The 24,076-nt window shown below is 31.3% G+C and overlaps 4 protein-coding genes across 4 annotated transcripts; 3 read left to right on the top strand and 1 right to left on the bottom strand.

Annotated features, from left to right (window-relative positions):
- Positions 1–659: 659 nt before the first annotated feature.
- Bma-gnrr-1 (GnHR receptor homolog, putative) lies at positions 660–4,589 on the bottom strand (the record flags this gene model as incomplete). The annotated part of the gene is made up of 8 exons (XM_043081029.1): positions 660–789; positions 1,244–1,429; positions 1,708–1,876; positions 2,238–2,349; positions 3,347–3,472; positions 3,733–3,918; positions 4,233–4,368; positions 4,450–4,589. 8 exons carry the CDS (start codon positions 4,587–4,589, stop codon positions 660–662), a joined length of 1,185 nt encoding a protein of 394 aa, XP_042936963.1.
- Positions 4,590–6,374: 1,785 nt separating this feature from the next.
- On the top strand, positions 6,375–9,679 carry Bm17686 (Uncharacterized protein; the record flags this gene model as incomplete). Its single annotated transcript, XM_043081028.1, has 5 exons — positions 6,375–6,425; positions 7,979–8,068; positions 8,666–8,763; positions 9,110–9,207; positions 9,579–9,679. The coding sequence occupies 5 exons, from the start codon at positions 6,375–6,377 to the stop codon at positions 9,677–9,679; spliced, it is 438 nt and encodes a 145-aa protein (XP_042936962.1).
- A 3,993-nt stretch (positions 9,680–13,672) lies between these two features.
- Bma-ces-2 (Cell death specification protein 2, putative) lies at positions 13,673–16,012 on the top strand (the record flags this gene model as incomplete). Its single annotated transcript, XM_043081027.1, has 4 exons — positions 13,673–13,743; positions 14,038–14,425; positions 15,618–15,731; positions 15,821–16,012. The coding sequence occupies 4 exons, from the start codon at positions 13,673–13,675 to the stop codon at positions 16,010–16,012; spliced, it is 765 nt and encodes a 254-aa protein (XP_042936961.1).
- Positions 16,013–20,364: 4,352 nt separating this feature from the next.
- Positions 20,365–23,252, top strand: Bma-bckd-1B (2-oxoisovalerate dehydrogenase beta subunit, mitochondrial precursor, putative; the record flags this gene model as incomplete). The annotated part of the gene is made up of 8 exons (XM_043081026.1): positions 20,365–20,476; positions 20,629–20,775; positions 21,311–21,444; positions 21,645–21,800; positions 22,063–22,234; positions 22,505–22,650; positions 22,784–22,870; positions 23,106–23,252. 8 exons carry the CDS (start codon positions 20,365–20,367, stop codon positions 23,250–23,252), a joined length of 1,101 nt encoding a protein of 366 aa, XP_042936960.1.
- Positions 23,253–24,076: the final 824 nt, after the last annotated feature.

Raw genomic sequence — 24,076 nt, 5'->3', positions numbered from 1 at the left:
TTCAACACTACTTCAGTAATTTCAGTCTTTATTTTTGTAATGATAGAAATTATATCGTAACTTCTTCTGATACCAAAACGAAATTCACGCATAGTTCCTTCCTTTATCTTTATTCATTAACAAAAAAACTTTTTTTTTTAATGCATCCAAAGTTCGAAATTATCAAGTCTATTATCATTATTATTTTAAATTTTATTTCTTACTATCATGCAGCTGTATTTCTTGCTTCTATGTATATCAAGAAATGATTAAAATTAAGTGACCAGAAAATTATTCCTAGAAAATTGAATTTTCATAACTTAAGGGAAAAGGAAGTGAAAGTACAATAGGCCCAACTGAAAGTAACATTGCTCAACAGTGTCAAGTTGCACGAAAAGTATGAAATCGTAGAATCAGTGCATTTATTTATAGGATATCCTAACTGCTCTTGCAAAACATGCAGTTTACCTGGAGATGAACAGGTAACTCAATCAACTTATTAATGACACATAATAGAACCGCTGAATTCAGGTAATTATTTTCGCTATGTATCTTTTAGAGTCAAATGAAATTTTTTCTGTGAAAGAGAGTGTTTACAAAGTAAGCAGTGAAGCAAAATTATTGACATCATATTGCTATATTGAAGCAGCAATTCAGGATTCAGAACGGATTTCAAATCCTCAACGATTCTTTACGGTTGAAGTTCTTTTGCTTGTAGTAAACCTTTCTTCTTTTATTTTTGAAACTAAAAGTGGTTGATCATCAGATGAAGGCCGAAATGAATTAGTTGCTTGCGTCAGCAATCTTCTCCTGAAATTCAATTTGTTGAAAATATTATCAAATTCAACAAATTATCAGATTTCTTCGAACTACTTTATATGAAAAAATCACAAAAAAACTGACCAATCTAACAGATGTACGAAAAAGATTGGTCTGTTAAAAAAAAAAAAAAAAAAAAACACGGTCCTCTCAAAAGTTCCATTCAAAAAATTTTTTTAAAAACCAGCCAAACATATCATCAAGAAAGTATATCAGATTGTAGAAATGTTAATAATAATTTGTTAATGCTAGAAAGAGGTCAATGCAATGAAAATCTCTTCAAACTTCCACACATCTTATTATTGCGCAAAATTACGCGCATCAACTATCCGATTTCATCGATTATTGCTTTTTCAATAAGGCTATCTGCTCTACTTCACTCAAGCATCATTGTCAGAGTAGTAAAGGAGTAACTGATACATTTGAATCTGTGGAATAATCATACTTGGGTACTGCAGAATTAGGAATGATAACTGGTACTCTCTCGAATGCATCCGTATTGGAACATTTAACCAGCAATAATAATTCTCTCTTCAGATCAAATGAAAAATAACCATAAAGGTATGGCGAAATTGCAGAATTAAATACGGCGAATGTGTATAGCAATTTCCGAATAATAGCCGGTATGGGACTGAAATGTCATTTGTTTATATTTCTTTAATTTATTTTTTGTATAACTATTAGCTAATGGGTTTTTTCAAATAACCAAAAAAAATTTTAAGGAAAATTCCTAAAAAAGAATTTTTAAAATGTCCTATAGTAAACATTGAAGGCTTAATTGAAATCTTTTTTTTTTTTTTCGAGAGATTATAAATACTGCAATATAGCTGATTCATGGTTTAACTTTATGTGATACTTCAGGTAGAAGAGTTCGCTTTTAGCATCTAATTAAAGAAACTGATAGTTAACCTTGGTTTTATAGTGAAATGAACCAATGAAGCAACTGCATAAGGTGTCCAACACAACAGAAATGCAAATACCACGACAAATGTCATCTTCAACGTTTTACTTTTGGCACGTGTATAAGTCTCACCAGAAGTTCGCAGCTTCGTTGTTGAGATACCAATAAAATTTAATTCTATAATTCTTTTTCTTAGAAATTTAAAGGAAAAAAGAAAAATAATGAGATTGATAACAACTAAACAACTAAAACCTACCGAATATTATTTTTATTTGATTTTTATGTGAAGGCTAAAAACACTATAGATGGTGAGATGAGTTGCTGAAAGGATGTAGTAGTTCAATTTCTCTATAAAATAAAAAGATCACAAACTATTCTCAACCAGGGAAATTGCAATCAACCTTTCTTGATTGACTAATTACAAACTATATGTTTGATTGATGATACATTAATCAGAAGTGACCACATGGAAGTCACATTTAACAACATTTTGCAGTATTATATATTCGTTTTCATAAATTTTCAAATCACAATTCACTTGTCGAATTCACTTGTCGGGTACTCAGCACTTTAGTTTCACTTTTAGAAGAGATTTTATATAGTATGAACGAGTAACAAATAACCGTTATTATAAGCGGCAATAGAGAAACCTGAAAATAAAGAATTAGAATTAAAGGGAAATAATTTGAATGGGTCAGCCAATTTAGATTAAGCTGAAATGAGTTCAAATAAGCTGAAGTGATAAATATAATACTAGTATATTTATAAAATACTGAAGACAAAATAAATGAATTAAACAAATCAAAATGCAAAAATATTAATTGGATGATTAATTAAAATTCAGATGCAACCTCATAAACTGCGTGTTAATTATTAGTGCTGAAAAATTTTTATTGTCACTCAAATAGCAGAGATTTCTTTTTTGCATTTTTTCTCAGTGAAGAATCTTCCTTCTCTAATGATATTTATAAATGGTATTTTTCTTTTTTTAGGAAGCTTTTCTTCAGCAATAAGTCATATAATGCCTAAAAATTAGCAGTGATATGAATGAATCATTCATGAATTGAAATTATATTCGTTTACGTATTGGAACAATGAGACAAATGATCGAACACTTTTAACGTTAATTTAAAAAAAATAAAAATAGTCCGATTTCAAGTTATTACTTTTACTAAGCTTACCTTAAATAACTTAACTTATTCTGAATTTTAAGTGAAAATTTCTTCCTTTCAATATCTCATTTCTTTTTTTATCACAAGAACACTTCATTTTTTGGTATATGTTCGTGTATTAATTATGAGAATGTCTAGTGAGACAAGCTAAGTGTCTTTGTCAATTTCAGATGCATTTAAATTCAGTTAAATTCAGTATCAATGCTCAAAATTGAAGTGCATTTGAATCAATCAATCAAACAGCATTAGACCAGAACATCTGAATTGTAATGAACTGAAGTAATTATTATTGAATAACTTGCCGAACAATAGTGTAATATTTATTTAATGTCAACCTGTGAAGGAGAAGTATTCTTTGATTGCTATTTAGTTTTTTTTTTTTTTGCAATTTGAAAAGATTCATTGTAGGGAAGGAAGAGTTGTACAATTCTCAATCATAAAATTTGAAACGTTATGTGGTTTCCCTACCGCAAACCTGTGTAAGATTGGCTATGGTATAAGCAAAAACAACATCATGTGATACAGCGCCAACGAAATCACCTGACACACATTGTATAAACCATTTTGCGCATGGATGAGATGACGTACGGAATAAGGCAGCCTAAAATAGAGGAAGCAGAACATTCTTTTGTAAAATTGGTTACTTTAATTTAATTAAAGAAAATTAAAAGAACAAGTATTTTAACCAAATTTTGTTTGCGTTAGGAAATTGTGAAAAGTAATTTCACCTTTTTCAAAAAATGTTATAGTATTGCTTTAATTGAGCAAAATAAAATCGAATAGCTATGGTATAAGCAAAAACAATATCATTTTAAAGGTTCAGCTAATTCAGTTTAGATTTACTTGTAAGTAAGACCATACCGCTGGAATACTTATCACGAAACTGATAATCCAGGCGACAGCAATCATCCTTTGTATCGATTTTTTAGCATTTAATGTATACAGCGGTGAAAATATTGAATAAAATCGATCAAGACTTATACATATCAACATATTAGCCGCTAAACTGTTGCCAAAGTTATCAAAAAATTTGCATATTCTGCATAACTGCAACGTTGTAATTGCTGCTTTATATTTTTGCGAAGTATAAAGATGGTATTCATTACTTACTTTTTATCATTTCATTTGGTAAAGTTTTTAACGTAACTTTTAACGCTTAATTTGATCCAAGGCTAAATAAATAATATTCGTTTGTCATTCTCTGAGAGTGGTTAATTATGCAGTACTATTTGTTCCTCTGTACAACAAAAAGCGCTTGCTGATTTTGGTGGCGTTATTGGCAAGAGCGGTATTCACGGCAACACAAGTACGTCATTTTCAGTTCTTATCAGATTTTGAAACTTTAAAACCAAAAAACTAACGAAATCACTGCCCCACCATGCAACTGTTATGCTATGTATTACTTCTTTCGGCATATAAATTAATGTAACAATAAGATGTGCAATATTCATATGTAATAATAACGTATGTACTCGGCGAACTTTGACACGCTGATTCCTAAAAAGTATCTATATTAAAATGGTTGTTCGAGAACGGTGACAATTAATTTAACCTGCAACGTGGGACACACTGACGTACCTGATCAAAATAAGGAACATTGTGCCATTACCGATGAATGCGATGCAGAAACAAATGGAATAACAAATGAATGTAAAATAATGCATGGAGGTTAATATTGCCCGCGGATGCGACCGAGGATCTGAGCAGTTCAGTGTCATCTCTTCCAAGTTGTTTGTCGTTTATTTACCTAGATATGTGATTTGAATTTCTGAAGTAACAAGAGAAAAAATGATGTAGAAGTAATTTTGTCAATTCGAAATAATCTTGACAAGTCATGTTATGTATCGCTCTAATTCATAGCTCAATTAGTAAGAATTATGGCAGAAAATCACAAAAAATTCTTGTTGAAATCTAGAAAGTAACGAGAGGAAAATGATGTAGAAGTAATTTTGTATTACTTTTTTGCAGATAAAATTTTATTTAAAATAAATGTTGACAGGAATTCACAACAAGTAACCAAAAAATGGGAAGAAGAATGAGATGAGAGAGCGATTCCATTTGTTATGTTTATTGCACCATTTTCCCAATTCGCATTCATTTGTCATTTCATTTCATGCTTCATTTTGGAGGTGCATTTTTTAACTGATTCTTCTTAGGAAGATAGGAATTTATTAGCATATTGCATTTGGGAGCAAAACAAAACTGTGTACTCTCAGAATATCATTTTATTACTTTCAACCATTTCACCGTCATTTGTTGATTATCGATTTTTTCCTTTCGTTTGTTTCACAATCAAAGATATGATCTGCTTTTATGAAGCATAAATGGTAATTTCTGGTAAAACTTTATCGCATATGCAAATAACAAAAATAAGATAAGCCAGAGTTTCGGAATCAATCCGAAATTTCAAATGAAAACGAGACGATTTCTATTGTCGTATTTTCAGAGTTTTCTCATGTTTATGTATTTTTTGCTGTCAATGTCATTGTATTCTTTTCATATGTTTTCATTTCAGCGAGTACTTTTCTTAAACTGAACATGGAAAAATGCCGAGTCCTTTCTACCTGTCGTATTACTATTATCTTCCATTCATAACAATCCCTTCATATCATCTTCTGTGGCAGATGTTAATTAACTTCATTCCATTTGCATAAAAAAATTATCTAAAAATGTTTTCGAAATGGAAAAGCATAATCATACAAATTGAGGTCTATTAAATGAGCTTAAATATAATATAAAAGGCATAAAAATTGTAGATATCATTATCGATTTTTTTTTTAAGGAAAAGCTTAGAAAATATTTGGTAGGTTCTTTTCACTGGTAAATCGTCAAACAGATCGATGAATGAATTGATTGATGATCACGTCATCTGAATTTCTTTCTTCTCATGTTTAATGAAAGTCGTAAATCCTATGCAACCAGACAGAAAAAGCAATTTCGCTGCCATATAAATTTTTGGTTTTCTTCTTCTATTTAAACATATTTGCGAAAGATTTTAATGAAAATTTAAAATACCTTATAGAATCTCAAGGATATGCGTACATATATATTTTAAAGTAATTTTTTCTACTTAGACAATGACATGCGAAAGCTCAGCTAATTGTAAGGTGCTTTTATTTATAGAAACAAATAAATTAAATTAAAAGTAATATACTAGCAGGTTAAACTGGTCGAATGCTTCTTTAAAAATATCAACTTTAAGCAAGCGATATGAACTAAAAAAGATTAAAATGTCGAAGTTAATATTATCACCTATTAATGCACACTTTGTGCCATTTGAAAAAGGAAATAAATCGAAGCCAATAATGAAGAAAGGATTCATTTGTACAACACACATTTCCCTGGCAGTCTTTCTAATTAGCATATATCAATCATTCCTGACTTCAAAAAATAAAATTGAAAGTCTAAGAATAAGTTGTAAGACTTTTTTGACCTTTACATGATTCATTACCATTGCATGAATTTGAAGATAGATAATCAACAATTTGATTTCTTATCACGCAATGGAACAGCATGGACCAAAACTTATCGATATTACTGTGAGGCCATCTAAGGTTAAATTTTATGAAATTATCAAAGTAAGGCTAAGATGAAGTTTGCTTTTCATTACCACTGTGTAAATTAAATCTAACAAATTTTAAATATGTAAATGAATAGGAGAATAGATGAATAAATGTGCAAAATATAGAACTAATACAAAGTCATCCATCCATATCATTAGCCCGGAAAAGGTTCTGTTTGAATTTTTAATACTTAATGATTCATATGCATTTCTAGGATATGGATGACTTTAATATTTTATGAAAGTTTAATGATTAGAATTATTGATAAATACTTCATGAACCGTCGAAATACCGACAATATCAGGAGCTAAAAGTTTGAACTGAAAGAATTTTTTTGATTTTTTATTTAGAAGCTTATGAGCAAAATCATCATACATTGCTTCGACAAAATTTTTGTTTACAGAACTTCGATACAAACCTTTTTTTATCTTTGTTTCAGACGAACACACTAATCATAAATTACAGATTCAAAAATTATTTGTAAATATGATTTTAATAGGAGAAAAATAGCAATAGTTGGATGTGATAAAAATGGTAACATTTTTTGTCCTTAATCTTCTACTTATTATATCTAAATGACAAAACAAAAAAAAAAAAAAAAGAATGAAGAAAATACTGGCCAGCAAAATTTAACCATTTTAAGCCTACGAAAGTCTTCTAAAAATCATTTCAGAAGACGTTATCTTCTTGTCATTTAGCATTTAAAGCATTTTCAATTCATGACAGATTCCTATTAGTAGCCCGGAAAGATTTTAAGCTTCTTTGAAGCTTATAAAACACAAAAGACTCATGCAAAAACTCGGTTCTCATTACTACCTAAATTAATTATGGGAGTAAAAGCGTAGCGGTAATGATTATTTGAAATGGACTGGATGCATTGTTAAGTCATTTCATTTCTTTTTTGCTAATTAAAATGCAGAAGTAGGAGAGTTACAGAAAAGAAGAAATATAAGAGTGGAAGAAAATTAAGTTCTGACCAGTTCATCTGTGCTATAGTCTGATGATACTCGGATTAAATAAAGAAATCTATTTTGTTTATTTGAAAGACTGAATTGTGAAATGAAAGGTTTGTTAATTGAAATAACTAAGCTTGTACTGAATGAGAAATGTATGATAGTGAATTAATTCATTGTCGTGCTAGCGTTCCGTAAAATGCAAATTTATCATTATTCATCGAAAACAGTATATTTCTGCTTTTAATGTTTTTCTGTCATATTAAATTCTCTTTTTTGATATTCAAAAAATAAAAGAAATGATTATAAATCAGTTATTTATTTTCAACTTAAATTGTAGAAAATTACTTTGTATTTGTCAATTTATATGCATAGTATTGGTGGCTTCATAGTTTTAGAATAATATAAAGAATTGAAATGAACTGAATTGTAATAGCAGTATGAAATTAAGAAGTGGTATTTTGTTTCATGTTGCAATGCTTATAAATCAGCTCATAAAATTAAATGAAAAAACTTACGGAAGATTGTCAAGGTTAATTTTGATTAAAAATTATTTATTTACCTAAAATGAATATTTAATGAGCTTTTAAGTCATTCAAATGGAAACTGAAAGAGTGTCTTCCATACAAAACATACTTACAATTATTGAGACAATCGGATCTATTGCTAATGTCCATAGAGGTAATCAACAAATTCAGCTAAAAATTATACGAATTTATCGGTTACAATCAAAAATATTTCAAATGCATCCATAATTTCATTGTCATTTTGCTTCCCTTTTCTCCTCTGAATATAAACCAGTTTGCTGAGAGTTTATCTGATTCTTTTATTTTATGAAAACAGATCATTGTTTTATATACATGAACTGCACTAAAGCATTTTTTTAATATTTCAATCAATATATGAATATATCAATATATCTTATATGAATTAAAAAAAGAGACATACTTAGGTAAACAATAAATAACTATTCAATAGGCTTCAATTATCGAATGCAGCACGAATTTTCATGGAAAAAAAAAGACGTAGCAAAAAAAAAAAAAAGTAATGTGCGAAAAGATATTAGAATGATAATATATATATTTATTTGTCATAATGGCATTCCATTTTGCTTTCTATATTTTCCAAAATGACATCATAATTGATTTGGCTTTGTTTCGATTAAATATGATCGTGAAACATTAAAATTTCTATTTTTATCAAAATATCAAAAGACGACACTACTATTTTTAGGTAAAAGTTATTTTGCATTTTTTGAAAAGCACTAAATCATAGCAGGTTGTGCTATTTACTTGGGCGCAGTTAGCTATCCAACTAAAATATGAATCGTTAGTTGCTGAGAGCTCAATATTCTTTCAAGTAGCTTTTAATCAGAAGTGCGTTTCAAAAACATTTTCGTCATTTTCAAATTTTATTTTATATGAAAAAGACTTAATATCAAGCGTAAAAAAATCATAAAATTCTGTGAAGAACGTCCAAAGATCGATGCTTTTAACCAAAATGGCAAATTTCTAAGTTCATTTTCAAATTGTGATTTAGAGCATTGTAGAAGGGAAAAACAACTTCAAAAAATTTATATCCGATGTTCTTTAACTAACACATAAATAGCTAAAACTATTACTATAGTTTATGGCTTTCGATTATTGGTAAAAGTAAGCTTTGATTTTGCCGTCTATTTAAGCGTACGTCGTTTTTATAACGTAAGTTATCCTTAAAATTCAGAAAAAATTTTCGAAACGGACATGGAACAAGAACAGGAAGTAATGATTTTATCGATGACACAAAAGTCGACGACAAATCGACAGAACAATCATTTTTAGGTAATAAAATTAGTTAATTTATCTTTAAATAAATTCCAATTGGGGTGATATTTCCAACAAAATTTAGGTTGCTCAATCATTTTTCGGTTTTCTTTTCATTTAAGTATAATATACAATCATAAAGCATTATTTTACCCGTAAGTTTCTTTTTTCGAGGGCGGAATTGTCATGTCTTCCACAATGCTTGAACAAATGAGCCTAAATGAAAAGCGATAATAATGAAATAAGGTAAGGTTAGCAAACAGGTGGGGAGATGAGATATTTGTGTGTAGAAGGATCCTTAAACAAATAAGCAGTGCTACAGATAGATAATCGAATGCAACATAAACAAGGAAATAGCTGGCTGGATTGAACAAACAAATAATTTTTAGACAAATTCTATTTCGGAACAGCGAAAAATGCCGTTGGAAAGAGTGACCAGCAATTGCAAATGGCTTTGAGTGCAAATGACAGGAAAAGTGGTTCACTTTAACGTCAAATTTTTAGACGTACGTTGAAAATGTGCTTAATTCTTCAGGAAAAGACTGATAATAAAATTCGACAATCATGCAATGTCGATGAACACTTCGATATACTAATAAGTCTTTTATAGTTTAATGATATGTCTTATTAAACGAAACTTTTACGGTTTACCTGCTGGATCGATTTAATTCTTGACACGCTATCTTTTGTATTTACTTTACCGTTCGTTCTTATGGTCAGCGCACATGTCTTCATAATATAATGTCCATATCGTAATTTTTTTTAGTGCAAATATCAATTGAAGAGCTAAATTTTAGGAAGTAAAAAATATGAAATCGTTATTCTAGGATGAGTTAACACCAGTATATGTATCCATCCGTCTCAAAAAATAACGATAACAATTCTACTCACTGAGTTGATAAGAGATACGTTTTATTTCTTCGCGGCGCTTTTTCAACAGTCTTTTTTATATAACAGCTTTGCAAACATGTAGTCACATATTGAATATAACTGCATCTACGTAAGACGTACACATCAATTCCTAAGCTATCCGAAACATGAATCGCATTTTGAATCATATTATTAATTTTGGAAAAGATCGATCGCAGAACATCTTCCTACTTTCTTGAATAACAGTTCATTTCCCTTTTTATAATAATGTTGGCATATGTTCGAAAATTCCGCAACAGATGTTACAGGTGTTACATGTATTTCTAGGAAGTAAATGATATACCAGCATGTATGTTGTTATATAATGTATGCAGAGTGATTATTAGAAGTAATTTAGAGTAAAGTTAATTAAACAAGGCACGTTAACTTGCTAATGCTGCACGTCAGTTTCAGTTGGTAGAATGAAAATAGATTGGGTCGGGAATGTATCAAATGTATCAGTTTGTTTTTCTTCATTTTGCTGCTGACATTGTCCCTTTTTCAAAATTTAATTTATCTTAATTGTATTTAATCGAAGTTATTTAAGTTGTGAATCAGTTCTGAGTTTCACTTCTGTTTTCTTGCAGATGCTTCCACTTTTGTATTGATCTCTGTGCTATCTTTTTTTTTTTTATTATTTATGTTGTTGTAGCATTCCCAGTTCTTTTCATTTCCACTCAAATGGTGTTACCGTGACACTGGAAGACCGAGAAGAGCGCACAACGAAGTCATGCAAACTGCGCAGGCTCAGCACGACATCCAGTAATGAGGTTCTCGGGAGGGCAAGTTTTGAGGAGTGAATGTAGGCGAAAACACTGATAAAGTTGTTATTGTTGGTCAGTGTTGTCCGGCAGGTCAATTCAATTATGCCAATAGTAATAGTATGCCATTAGGAATGAATCTACGGTATTCAATTCAGTAAGAATGAAAAAAGAAATGTCGAAGGTCAGACATCGTCACAAACGAGAATCAAAGCTTCTACCGCTGCACTTAACAGTTCGGACTGTTGACATGCCATGAATTATCTAGCCATCATTATGATTTATGCGCTAAAATGATTGATTAATGTAAAGGAAGGACCCTTAGATAACAAAAAGAAAGTGGAGAAGTCGACGATCGGAATTGTTCGGAAATGTTTCACTAATATGAGTAACATTCAGTTCATACATTAGTTGAATAAATTCACAAAAGGTGTGTTTTATGATGAAGCAAAAAAAGGATGTAAGGGATGACCTTTGAGCTGCAAGGTCAATGGAATTCTGACTCATGGTTATTGCAAGAACAGTCATTCGTTATTATTATGATGAATGAGACTATGTACGGAAGTAGGGTTATCTTGCATCATTTATGGTATACTTTCATAGTATGAGAGTAACAGTATTAAAACTCCCTCTAAAATACATGACCTTTGAACCTCGGGACAATACTATTTAATCTTCTTTGAATTCCCCAACAGATTTCAAATTGATGTGAACAAGAAGGTTACATTACAGGATGTTATTATTGGGTAAAAACGAAGTTGTGACCTGTCTCAGTATTAATAAACAAATTGTGTAAACACAAACTATTGACTCTTCTGTCCTTTATGTAAACATTAGAAGAATCAGTTGCATGCCTTATTGCACGTGTGTGTACGTGTCTGTGTGTCTATATGTATGTTTATGTGTGCGCAAATAGTACTAACAATATTGTGCACACCGCCAAATTAACTGGACAGGTCAATCTTCTAGTGAACATTCTACACTATCCATCTCCAAAAAGTATTATTCAAAAAATGTTGTCATGATAGCATAATATTGCAATAACCCTTACCAAACGAACCTCTTCTTTTTTAGTGAAATTTCACGCCATCCTGTTTGACATCTGTCATTAGATAAACTAAAGTGTAGTAATGAATGTGGCGGTAGGAACAAAACCGCCATGCTGTAGCACTTTAATTAAAAGATGCGGTAAGCGACGATTACATTGTGGAACTGACAGACAGAGCACAAAATGTCCTGGAATTACCATTATTATGCATCTCGATAGTTCTTAAGCCTCTTTAGCGGCATTACTGTGACCTCTTCAAGGAAAGGTCAAAGCTATCAACAAAAGCCATCTATCTCATTTATCTTCCATTTATTTCCCTCATGCCATTGCTGCAATCAGAGAAGGATGACCTCTACTTCTTAAGGATATAGTGATGACAATGCAATGACATATAAGCGAAATAATTCGCTTAGGCTTTTCTTTTTTCCTTCATATTTTCACCTAATATCTATGCAATGTGAAGTGCATAACAACGTCCACGACAAAATATACTTTCGAGTGGACAAATTTCATTTAATTTGTTTCATTATTGAAATAAGATAAAATCATTCTGATTGATCGAATAGGCGCATTTCTTTTAAAAGAACCAAAAGATCAACTGAAAATTTCCTATAATTTGAAAGAGTTTATGATCGACTGTCAAGCATAGACGAGAAAAGTATTTTATGTGTGTTTAAAATTAATATCATTTCCCGCATAAACTTGGAAATAACAACACGATAAATTCAAAGATGCTTTAAAGATATGAATTCTTTATCTCTCTTCAGCTTCTATTTTTTAATTAATAAAATCAGGAATTCCTGTTAAAACAACTGAATGAGTCATTTATAAAAGCACCTACAAAATAATATATATTAATTATTATACTATTCATAGAAAAGTAGCAAACTTTGAGCAAAGTGAAACTTCTAAGCTATACTATACAAATCATTTAACCTTTCAGTCTTTTAACTTTATTATCAGACTTTTTCATAACGAAAATCAATTTGCACTGTTTAACATTCATTTTCATTACAAGTAAAATTGGTGAACTGAAATAAAGTAATCTCAAACAAATAGATCGTTTCCAATCGATCAGCTGTCATAAGTTTTATTGCTGAGTTCGGCCTTGATTTCCACTTTCATAATGAAACATCTTCACCAACTAATAACATAAAATGTTTACACACCCTCATTCTCGGCAGATGGTTTTCCGAAGACCACTAATGACCTCAGTGATAATTTGCCAGCAAAAAGGTGATGATGCGCATTAGCGATAACACCCGACGACCTCAGCGCTGTATGATGTTTTATGTTCAGTGGTTTGACCATTGCTCAGACGACGATCTTATCTCCTTCGTCACTCAATAAAGGTTATGCAATTTGCATATAGACGTTGCACCCCACCTTTCGACCTTTTGCGCATGAGTTGAGTAACAGGTTGCCCTTTCATGACCAAAGAAAAAGAGACAACAGAAATCAATTCGAGAGCATTATCCCTCTTCCTCAACAAATGACATAAGGGATATATAGGCTGTTGCACAGAGGCGGATCCTTTCGAAAGGTCAACTCGGGGCGGGGTCAAGTTCCGACTCGAGCTCCAGTTCTATTATGCTCTTTTCTGTCCTATTCTGTTACTGTTTTCGAATTATAGTGACCGCAGCAGTTGCAGTTGTTGTCCAAATCTCTTCTTGTTCACCGGCGGCAGCTTCAGTCCATCTATCCTTGAATTTTATCAGTCTCTTGAACTTACCTAGGCGCAACTGCTGTGAGTAGCGATCAAGGAATGGACAGTTCAGCCTCTGTTCACTTAAGAAATGCTTTAAGCGCTGTTCACAGTCCACAACTTATACAGAAGTATATCGAATTTTATTCTTTTTTTATCATTTAGAATTTTTTATCATTTAGAACAAGACATACTTCTTGAAAAAGTAATTCGTGAAATGAAATTCTAAATAAGAAATGTTATGGAAGCGAATTTTAGTAATGACACTATAATGACAATATAATAATTTCGCTTAGTATTGCACATTAATTAAGTTTGAATTAAATGATTAGTTTCGTAGCATATCACTTGCTTACTTTTTTGTGGTAATCAAGTTAAATTTCATTTTTTTCGAATAAATTCATATTTTTTTGCAAGATTTTCAGTAACGAGAAGTCGCCTTTGCCGGTGGATTTAAATACAGCTCTTTCGCTGTTAGCAAGGCCAGCAGCAACTCTCCCAGCAACATTCCCGCACTTCGGTCCATTTTCCTTTCCGGATCCATCTGCCCTATTTGCATTTTCACAACTCCGTTCCAGTTTGCCGAATTATCAAACGGCGACAATAATATCGCCTCTCTTGTCTGCAACTGCCACAACTACAGGTGCCATATCCTCTGCCAGTCTTGGCCCATCTCCTCTCAAACGGCCTAATCGAGAACAGCAATCAGCATCTAGTCCACCATCCTGCTCCTCTTCATCGGTAACCTCATCATGCAGTCCTCAGCAATCACCACATCGAAAACAAGCAGCACCAGTACCTGACGATAAAAAGGTTAGTCTTTGAAAGTTTTGCAACGAGTAATTTTTTTAATGAAGTCGTTTAAAATTCAAGCATTTTACAAACAGAGTTCCCTTCTCTCCTAGTGTTATTGGACTTTTTCCCAGAAAGATAAGATAATGAGTGATTATTGCAAAGCCAGTATTACTCTTATGAAGCCCATAAGAGGCATACATCCAAGTAAAATATAGTTTGAATATGATTTATCCGATGATATCAAATTGGCTCTGGTGTTATACTCATTATTGTTGTGCTAAAGTAATGACCCCTTGAGATGTCTGCAACATTACGCAGATGACCTTTGTACGTCCTTTTTATTTATCTACCAGAGACACAACTCGCAACTGTTCTCTGCTCTCATTATTTATGCAGACATGCGGCACACTATGCGCAACAGTGCTAGTAGTTACCCTTAAGGCCATCATATCATCCTCTCTGAAAAGCAGCTGTTGCTGTTGCTACAACTCAAATTAAGCTATGAAGTCGGAAATAACAGAAGTTATAGCGAAATGTCAATTTACCGAATATCGGATGTGTCTACTGAACAAGTGTGATACTCTACCCTGCAAGAACGGTCAAAGAGTACGTGGGTGTATGCTCACTGTTGACCTAGTTGACCTGATCTGATCTATTTTAAGCCTATATATGCATCTTTTATTTATTGCCAAGTGAATTTATCTAGTCATGCAAAGTTTGAGACGCAAGCGTTTTGTTTTCACCGAAAATATCAATTCCATAAAGGCAACAGATGGGGTCATCATCATTATGAATAACAGTTCCTTTCATAGAAATGGTGACAAATAGAGAGGGAGAGAGAGAGAGGGAGAGGGAGAGCGAGAGAGAGTGGCCGGTCTAATTTGGGTATTCTCGGGAGATAGCTACTATGACTTGCAATGGTTGGAAGATTTATTGTCATTTTTTGTCATTGTTATTCATTGGAAGGACAATAAAGTGAAACATACTATAGATTTCTTCTGGTTCAGTGAATTCGCTTGGATATATTGAAAACACTGATCGGTTGCTTTCGGATCCCATAAAGAACTATTTATTAAGGAGATGATTTGATAGTTACAAATAAAATCAATTTTTTTGGATTTGGACCAAAATTCAAATTTGTTTTTGAAAATTTTGAAATTCTTTTTAATTAATACGTAATCGAACTTGTAGATTATAAATATTACTCTAGGATGAAGCCTACTATGAACGGCGACGAAAAAATAACGATGCAGCAAAGAGATCAAGAGATGCGCGACGACAAAAAGAAGAAGCTGTTGCAGCGAGAGCAGCATTTCTGGAGCAGGTGCTGCACTTTAATCTTTTTATTTGATCTCATTAAAAGTAGTTTTGCATTTCACTTCTAGCCATCTAATTCGACTATAATAATTTCAGGAAAACATTCAGCTCCGTAGCCAAGTTGTTTTGTTGAAAAATGAAACAGCAAAGCTACAACTAATGCTTTTCTCAAAGCCAGAATTATTGGATCCAAAAATGTTATCAGCAAGTCAGACTCCACAATCCAACATTTCTGAGCAGCAGCAGCAGCAGCAGCCAGAATTGGCCACGCGCAAGTCAAAAATATGAAGCATATTAAATTGTATATGATCTTTTCTAAATTTGCATATTATTGGTGTAATAAGACTCTGATATAAAAACGATAATATTGGAATCGTTGCACTTTTACCTGTGGTTTTTTAGGTTTTAGAATATGAATTTACTGTTCATTGAGTATTTAGCAACATCTCACTTCATTGATTTCAATTTATATTTGTTTTATTTCGAATGAAAAATTGAAAGTTGAATAGCAATTAAAGGAGATGATAATGTAGCATCAATGTAGCAGCTAGAGTGAACATTAACTTGAAATCAAAGAAAAGGTAATGGAATAAATGCAAATTCTACCATATTTAGTTCACTCTCAATTCATACTTTGTTGTGAGCTATCGCCATTTCATCGCCATCCATTTCAATTTTATTAATTTCTTTTTTAGCGATTTTCATGCTCTTTTAAGATGCATCGATTCATTTGGGAATTCAACTTGATTGAATTTTGCTAATAGATTTCAGAAGCTTAGTGTGCTGATATGCTTTATCATATTTTTATTTCACAAATGCTTTCTTTTTCTATTTATTTTTCTGTTTTTTTTTTTATAATTTATAGACGTATTGTTCTTACTCAGTGGTATTACCAATATTATTTTACGGGCAAGAAAAAAAAAAAGAGATGGTGACAGTCAGTTTAAAATTTCACTTTGTTCTCTTGAAAGTCGTACAATTTCAAAACGCGTTTACGTTTAAAGTGCTAAGTTAATCGATAATTTTTTTTAGTTGGTTGATAACAAGTTGATTGATTTATTTGTAACTAACAATTCAGGCAATCATTTTTAAGTAAAGTTAATTAGTCACATACTAAGTTTCCTATTTATCAGCAAAACCATAGTATTTTTACTTACAGCCAATGATAGACTAACCTAGAACATAAAATGTATCAGCACAAGTATAAAAATGAGCCAAGATCCCAGTATTGTAAATTCAGTTATTAACTTTCCTGTTTTTTATAAACTTTTTTTTATTGTATATATTTTTTCTTAAATTTCTTTTTATTTGCTATTTCATATATTTGTATAGCTCAAACAAATTTTACAACATTCCTTTCATAGCTTTATTTGTTCTCTGTTTTCAATTATTTTCATGTTCTATCTCCGAGAATTCTTGATGCAAAGTGCTAAGTTCACTCTTTGTTAGAAATTTCAATTCTTAAAGTATTTTATTCATACCCTTCCCTTATTGTCCATATTGTTACAAGTGTGCTACCTATATTTATTGCCAAATTTAAAAAGTACACAACGCTCAGTATGAAAAGATTAAAGGAGACTTATATGCTTCAAATCTACTCGAAATGATTCTTCCATTTGTGATGTTATTGTGATTTTGTAAACTTATTCTCTAATACCTGAAAATGTCATACTTCTGTCATACTCAACTCTTCATAGCCATAGTTTAACTTAACAGAAAAATGAAAAAATTGTTTTACATTGTTTTTGTTATTGTAATCATGTTATGATGTAATATCCAGTAGTAACTTTTTGATCACTTTAAAATAAAATTCTTGGAAATTCTACTACAATCATAATATCATTCATTGATTCCTTCTAAAATTTTAGCACTGTAATCAGAAATAAACTTTCTTACTTAACAAATCAAAACAGAGCAGTTAGATGAATTTTTATATTCTTCCATTCGACTAAACATTAGACCAAAAGACTGGTTTTGCTAGAACAAATAATGCGGAATTTCAACTTGGTAACAGATAAGTACTATTCTTGTTTAACAAATCAAAACAAAATAGGATAAAAATAGGAGCAAATCAAAACAAAATCAAAATTTTTAGAATTAAATGCTTCTCTTTTTTTAAGTAAACAATCTGTTATGATGAGTTATGACCTGTTCACGAACTTAAAATTGCTGTCACTTATTCAAGTTGTGGGTTATTTGGCTATAAATTGATTCGTAACATAGTTTAGCATTTTGATATTGCGAAGGTCAAAACTGAATTTTATGTTTTAGGATGCGCTTTGACATGGTAAATTAAGCTTTTGCTGAAAGATGATAGAAAGGATTCATTAATTGTAAGTCGTACGTATCGGTAATGTGTTGAAGAAATTGGGATAATCGCTGTAACAAATGAAGTCGTTGAGTGCACTGCTAGACAGGTGTAAACAATTTCGGGATCATCCATCCATCCATTTAAGCAACTTTTGCAATAAACAAAAGATACACCGAGAGATGTAACAATTGCTAGAACTACTTATTGACTTAAAAGCGGGGGAGAAATAACATTAAATTGGCTGCTGATGGTATTAGAAAAAGTTTAGCGTTTTCATTTTAAAAATTTCATACTGATTTAACAATTTACAACAGTGATCTTCCTATGGGTTACTGGTTAAATGCGCATTTCATGCTAATATCACTAATCACTACTATTGTCATAAGCAAAACAACTTTAATCATTTTTTCATTATAACTTAGTAAACTCTTTGAAAATATGAGTCTTTAAATTTTATTCATTAAAATGTATTCGAGTTCTTAGGATCGAATTTAGCATTACAAGTGATTGAAATATTTATAAATAAGTTTATTGATAGAACATTAAAACTAATGGTACTCTTAGTGGTATTATGAATAATATGACCCAAAGTTATCCATTTTGGTTCTGATCTATTATTTCCTTCGTTCTTTATTAACATTTCTTTGATAAGGCATACTTAGGAGAGTGATAAGCTTAACACTCTTTACATCATTAATTCTTCAGTGATAGCAAGCTCCCGATGATTATTTTGATAGATTATTAACTTTGATTTGTAAATTTTATGGCACCTGCATTTGGATTGAATTTGTATGAATTATCCTATTCGAAAAATGGATGGTACTACGAATTTTCCATATTTATATTTTGTACTGTAAAATAATGAACTGGCACTTTGAGACATATTTTTGATTGGAACTGAGTGATTACTGATTTCCACACAATTTTTTCGTCTTTCTTCGTTTAGAAATTTTGACATTTATCCTGCCAATTATTTTAAATTTAGCGAGAATCGACATTATTTTAACTTTTCTGCATTAACTTCTCTGCTTCCCATTTTATTTTTCTTGCAACATTCCCATTATTTTCAGGAAAGTTGCTTACAATAGACATTGTTATATTTGCGGAACGGAAATAATCGGAAATAAGCGTCCCATCATTCTCTACAATTTAGTTAGCAAAGGAAAAATAGATGACCTCCAACCCCTTTCATAGTTGGACTCATAGCAGTAGGTTCAATTTAGCAATCCAATTCAATGAATTAAATACAAAAAAAAATTATATTCTATAGTTCTCCAGCAAATTATGTATAATTCCGTTGAAGCAAAGGATGCTAAGATCAGAGACTTTAAGGGATAACGCTTTAATACGAACGATAAGTAAATATGCCGCAATCATTTTAAAAATTTTCGACAAATTTTCGTTTTCCATCCATGGTCATTTGATTTCATAACTAATTAATATTTTATTAATAAAATGAAAAAGCAATTTATTTGAAGATCATTGCTACTGTCATACGTGGAAAACTTATCACTTACGTTTCTCACTTACATCACTTATAGATACAAAAAAGTCATTTCAGTAATATTCTTTACAAATTCTAATTGAAACAGAAAGTTGCCAGGGAAATGAAACGTTTTGCCGTAATTTTATAGAAAGTCTAACCGTGCAACAGTGTCTGTTCGATGAAGTCAACGAATGAATGCTAATGCTTTGCCTCAGATGACATTCGACATGGCACATCGGGCAAGCATTGTCTCTTTACCCACAGAGTAAGCAAATGGAAGAATGAAAGAGCGGAAACTGTACAAATCAGTGATGGCACTACTCTCGCTGATTTTCATGTAAACACTCGGAGGACGCTTTCTCTGTAGAACTCTCAAGCATCCTTCACCTGTCTATCGTTCATTTTGTCAACTGATTTTTCGCTTCTATCAACACAACAATGTCAACTATGTCATTTGAAAGCAGTGACTCTCTGGCAATAATAATGTCATGAGCTGATATCGGAAATAGGCACCCAGTAATCCCTTTCACCACGTAAACTGCGTGATCTGTTTTTGTAGTACGCTTCATACGTTGCTCAGAAAACAGAAACAAAACATATTTGCCAATATTTATTAAAACGATTAATAAAACATATACTTTCATTGGGTTATTTAGTATGTTTTGCAAACAGATAGTACTGTAATTAATATTTTTAAAGCCAAATTGAGCAATTGAATTGTTTGTTTTTTTTGTTTTATTTAATAGTAAATAAACGTAATGTTGTGAGAGTATGCTTTGCTGTAGCGTAGTGTAATAATAGATGACAAGACAATTATCCTTTTTCATTTAGCTATCGAAAACGATGGCGACAACAGGATATGTTATCAAATCATTGATAAATCTCATAAAAATCCGTTCGATACGATATGCATCAGGAATTACATTTGTCCCCAGCCAAGCAGATCCTTCACTTGGTTTTGTCGCTTTCTCTCATTTTTACAAAAATGATTGAATTAGTTCACATATTGGCAAATGCATATTTCATCTAGTAGTAAAAAGAGATTTAATTATCCATAATTCACTGAGTTATTTCATTCCGGTTATTTCCGTAAACGCAAAAGTTCAGGTGAAATAAGCAAGATGAATCTATGCCAAGCGATCAACAATGCAATAGATATCGCCATGGGAAGTGATTCATCCACATGTCTTTTCGGCGAGGACGTTGCATTTGGTGGTGTTTTCCGATGTACCGTTGGCTTGCAGGAGAAATACGGTCTGTTGGTTTGCATTATTATTAAATGCAAACTATCTTATTTATTGATTAGTGCTTAATTGAACTGGAAAGTGAACTTATTTCACATAGTTCAATGGATTTCTGTATACTTTTTAATGCATTAAAAAGTTCGATCACTAGCGGAATTTTATCTTTAATAATGCAAAAGATCTAATTTAAATGGAGCAAAATTGAAGGAATTTTTAAAACAGTATTTGATTTCATTGAAGGCAAACTTTTATTTAATCCTTTTATGAAAGATTAAATAAAACGTTGCGCCGAGATAAAGCATTGCCATAAAACCAAAGTCACAAAACATTGCCAGGATTATATGACCACTTCTAAAATACATATATTTAAATTTCTGCTGTTGGTAATGCATCAATGAAATATTTAGGTAGAAAATTATAATGCTTTTTTAAAAAACAAATGTTTAAAAATGTCTTTGAAATGATTATTTTCAAAAATCGTTATTTAAAAGTGTTTCATTTCATTTCATATGATTCAAATCTAAGGCATACATTAACTTTTACAGGCAAGGATCGTGTTTTTAATACACCTATTTGTGAGCAAGGAATAGCTGGTTTTGGCATCGGTTTAGCAGTTTGTGGTTCGACAGCTATTGCAGAAATACAATTTGCTGATTACATATTCCCAGCTTTCGACCAGGTAATATACCTTGATTCCACTCTGAATTAATCTCTTTTCATTTCAAGAAGTATAAGTTGTTAAGACAGAGAGAGATACAATAAGCTTTGTGCTAATGATGATGGCAGCTTCATTCCCGCATTTAATTTGAATTAATCAACTTATGAAGCATTGCAGATAACTTATCAATTAGCGATATCCTTTCATTATTGTGTTTCTAGATTGTGAACGAAGCAGCCAAGTATCGGTATAGAAGTGGAAATTTGTTTAACTGCGGGAAATTGACAATAAGAGCAACGTGGGGTGCTGTAGGTCATGGCGGTCTCTATCATTCACAAAGCCCTGAAGCTTATTTCACGCATACGCCAGGTTTGAAGGTATAAATTGTCACCCACTTTATTTTTGTGATAAAATGATTCTCTTTAATATTAAGCATAATTCAGATGTTGTCAATGTAAGTAAAACTTCAAAAGTCAATATTGTAAATAATTTAAATGCAAAACAATTATTTTCACATTTCTCTTCATTGTATTGCATTTCAATAATTTGAATTACTAAGCATAAATGTATCAGTTTACACTTTGTTTGTTTCAGAAACTTCTTGACTGAGAGAACATAAAGAGTTATATTATGTTTAAGGTGGTGGTTCCACGTGGACCGATTCAAGCGAAAGGTTTACTATTATCATGCATTCGAAATGAGAATCCATGTATATTTTTTGAGCCAAAATTGCTGTATCGTGCAGCAGTTGAAGACGTTCCGATCGGAGATTATGAGACTGAACTTGAACAAGCTGAAGTAGTCAAAGAAGGTTTGAAAAAAAATTTTTTTTAAATACATTATCGTAAAAAGTATGTTCAACGATCTATTCACTATACGGTGTTACGATTTTATGCTTTACAAACTTTTGTTCATTCTTCATGAAATGAAACTTAGTTCTTAGAAATGTAAAACTGCTTTTGTTTTCATATAGGTTATCAACCTCATACATTGCTTATTGCTTTTTAATTTAATGTTTTCCAAGGTATGACGAATGTGACGATATGATATCACGATACATTGAAGGTATCTTAATTTTCAGGGAAAGATATAACAGTTGTTAGCTGGGGTACTCAGTTACACGTTGCACTTGATGCTGCGAAAGTTGCTGAGGAAGAAATTGGTGTCAGTTGTGAGGTGATTGATTTGAGAACCATTTTACCGTGGGATATCGATACGGTTGCAAAGGTTTGTTGAATTTTTTAAATTTATGATCTGTTTCACTTATTATTTGCACTGTTGTTGAGCATATGAAATGCAGTTGATTTTCCTTTTTCAAAATATAGGCTGCCGGTTTTATATCTCTCTGTATTCACTTTAGAGTGTTAAAAAAACTGGTCATTTAATAATAACTCACGAAGCACCGATAACTTCCGGATTCGCAGCCGAAATATCAACGAAAGTTCAGGTGGGAAAATTATATGTTAAGGTTTTTGTACAAACTATCTGTTACAGATTACTTTTTTGTTTGAAAAGTTGCATTTGAAAATTTGATTTCAAAAATTCCTAGCAAATAATTGGGGACTTTTTTCCAGTTTTATGAAAACGAGTATTCAGATAATTTTCAAGCATATTTGTATCAATCATGCAAATAGCTGATTGATTCACAACACTTTTAATCCTGGTAACACTGAAATATTCAGGAACGATGTTTCTTTCACTTGGAAGCTCCAATTAGTCGTGTTTGCGGCTGGGATACACCATTTCCGCATATTTTTGAACCCTTTTATCTACCGACGAAATGGCGTATAATAGAAGCAATTAAAAAATTAATCGATTTTCAACACTGATTTTTTTTTTCAACGGTATTGAAGTTTTGTTAATCTCGATGATTTGTTTGCTACTGAAATGTTCACTTATCCAAGATTGATAATAAGGAGAATCACTTCTAAATGTTCCAATTAATTTGGAACTTGATTTTCGAGTGGATGATGACGAAGTTTTTTTTCAGAGGTATTTGATGTTTAAACATAGTCTAAATTTTCATTTAAATTCGATAAATTTTGAGTAATATTTTGCTACGTATTCTTGTTATTTTAATCACTAAGAATTAGCTATTTCATTTATAACTTTCAGTTATAAATGAAATAGCTTTTTTTTTTGTATCACATCTGCGTTCTGTTTGTATGATGTAATGATTTAATCCATCATTCTTCCTGTTAATTTTTTTAGAATTTAAAGTCTTGCAAAGTCGCTACAAAATCACTGCTTAAAAAGGCACATAAAGTTTAAATACTTAAAATTAACAGGAAGGATAATCTTCAGTATTAACTAATTTTTCAGCTAAATTTCAACATTTTTCTCGAAAGTAATTTTTCAATTTTGTTTACTATATTCATTTTTGAAGTACTCTGTCATATTTGTAACTATCACCGTTAATTGTTCTTCAAATTCATCCCATAAAATCATTTCCTTTTCATCATTTATTTCAAAAAAAAAAAGAAAACTTCCAGTATTATTCATTTGTCTTTCTTTCGCAGCAATGAACATAAGCTAGAACTACATGTCATTTAAGTTGTTTTGATGTTGAAAGCATTTTTTCTTTTCAATTTTGTTCCAACCCATTTTCATTCATTTCAATTTTTTGGTTCTTAATGAGACTTAAAAATAATGA

This window comes from Brugia malayi (genome assembly GCF_000002995.4).
Source record: "Brugia malayi strain FR3 genome assembly, contig: Bm_v4_Chr3_scaffold_001, whole genome shotgun sequence".
NCBI classification, from domain to species: domain Eukaryota; kingdom Metazoa; phylum Nematoda; class Chromadorea; order Rhabditida; family Onchocercidae; genus Brugia; species Brugia malayi.
This window is presented reverse-complemented; position numbering and strand designations above follow the sequence as displayed.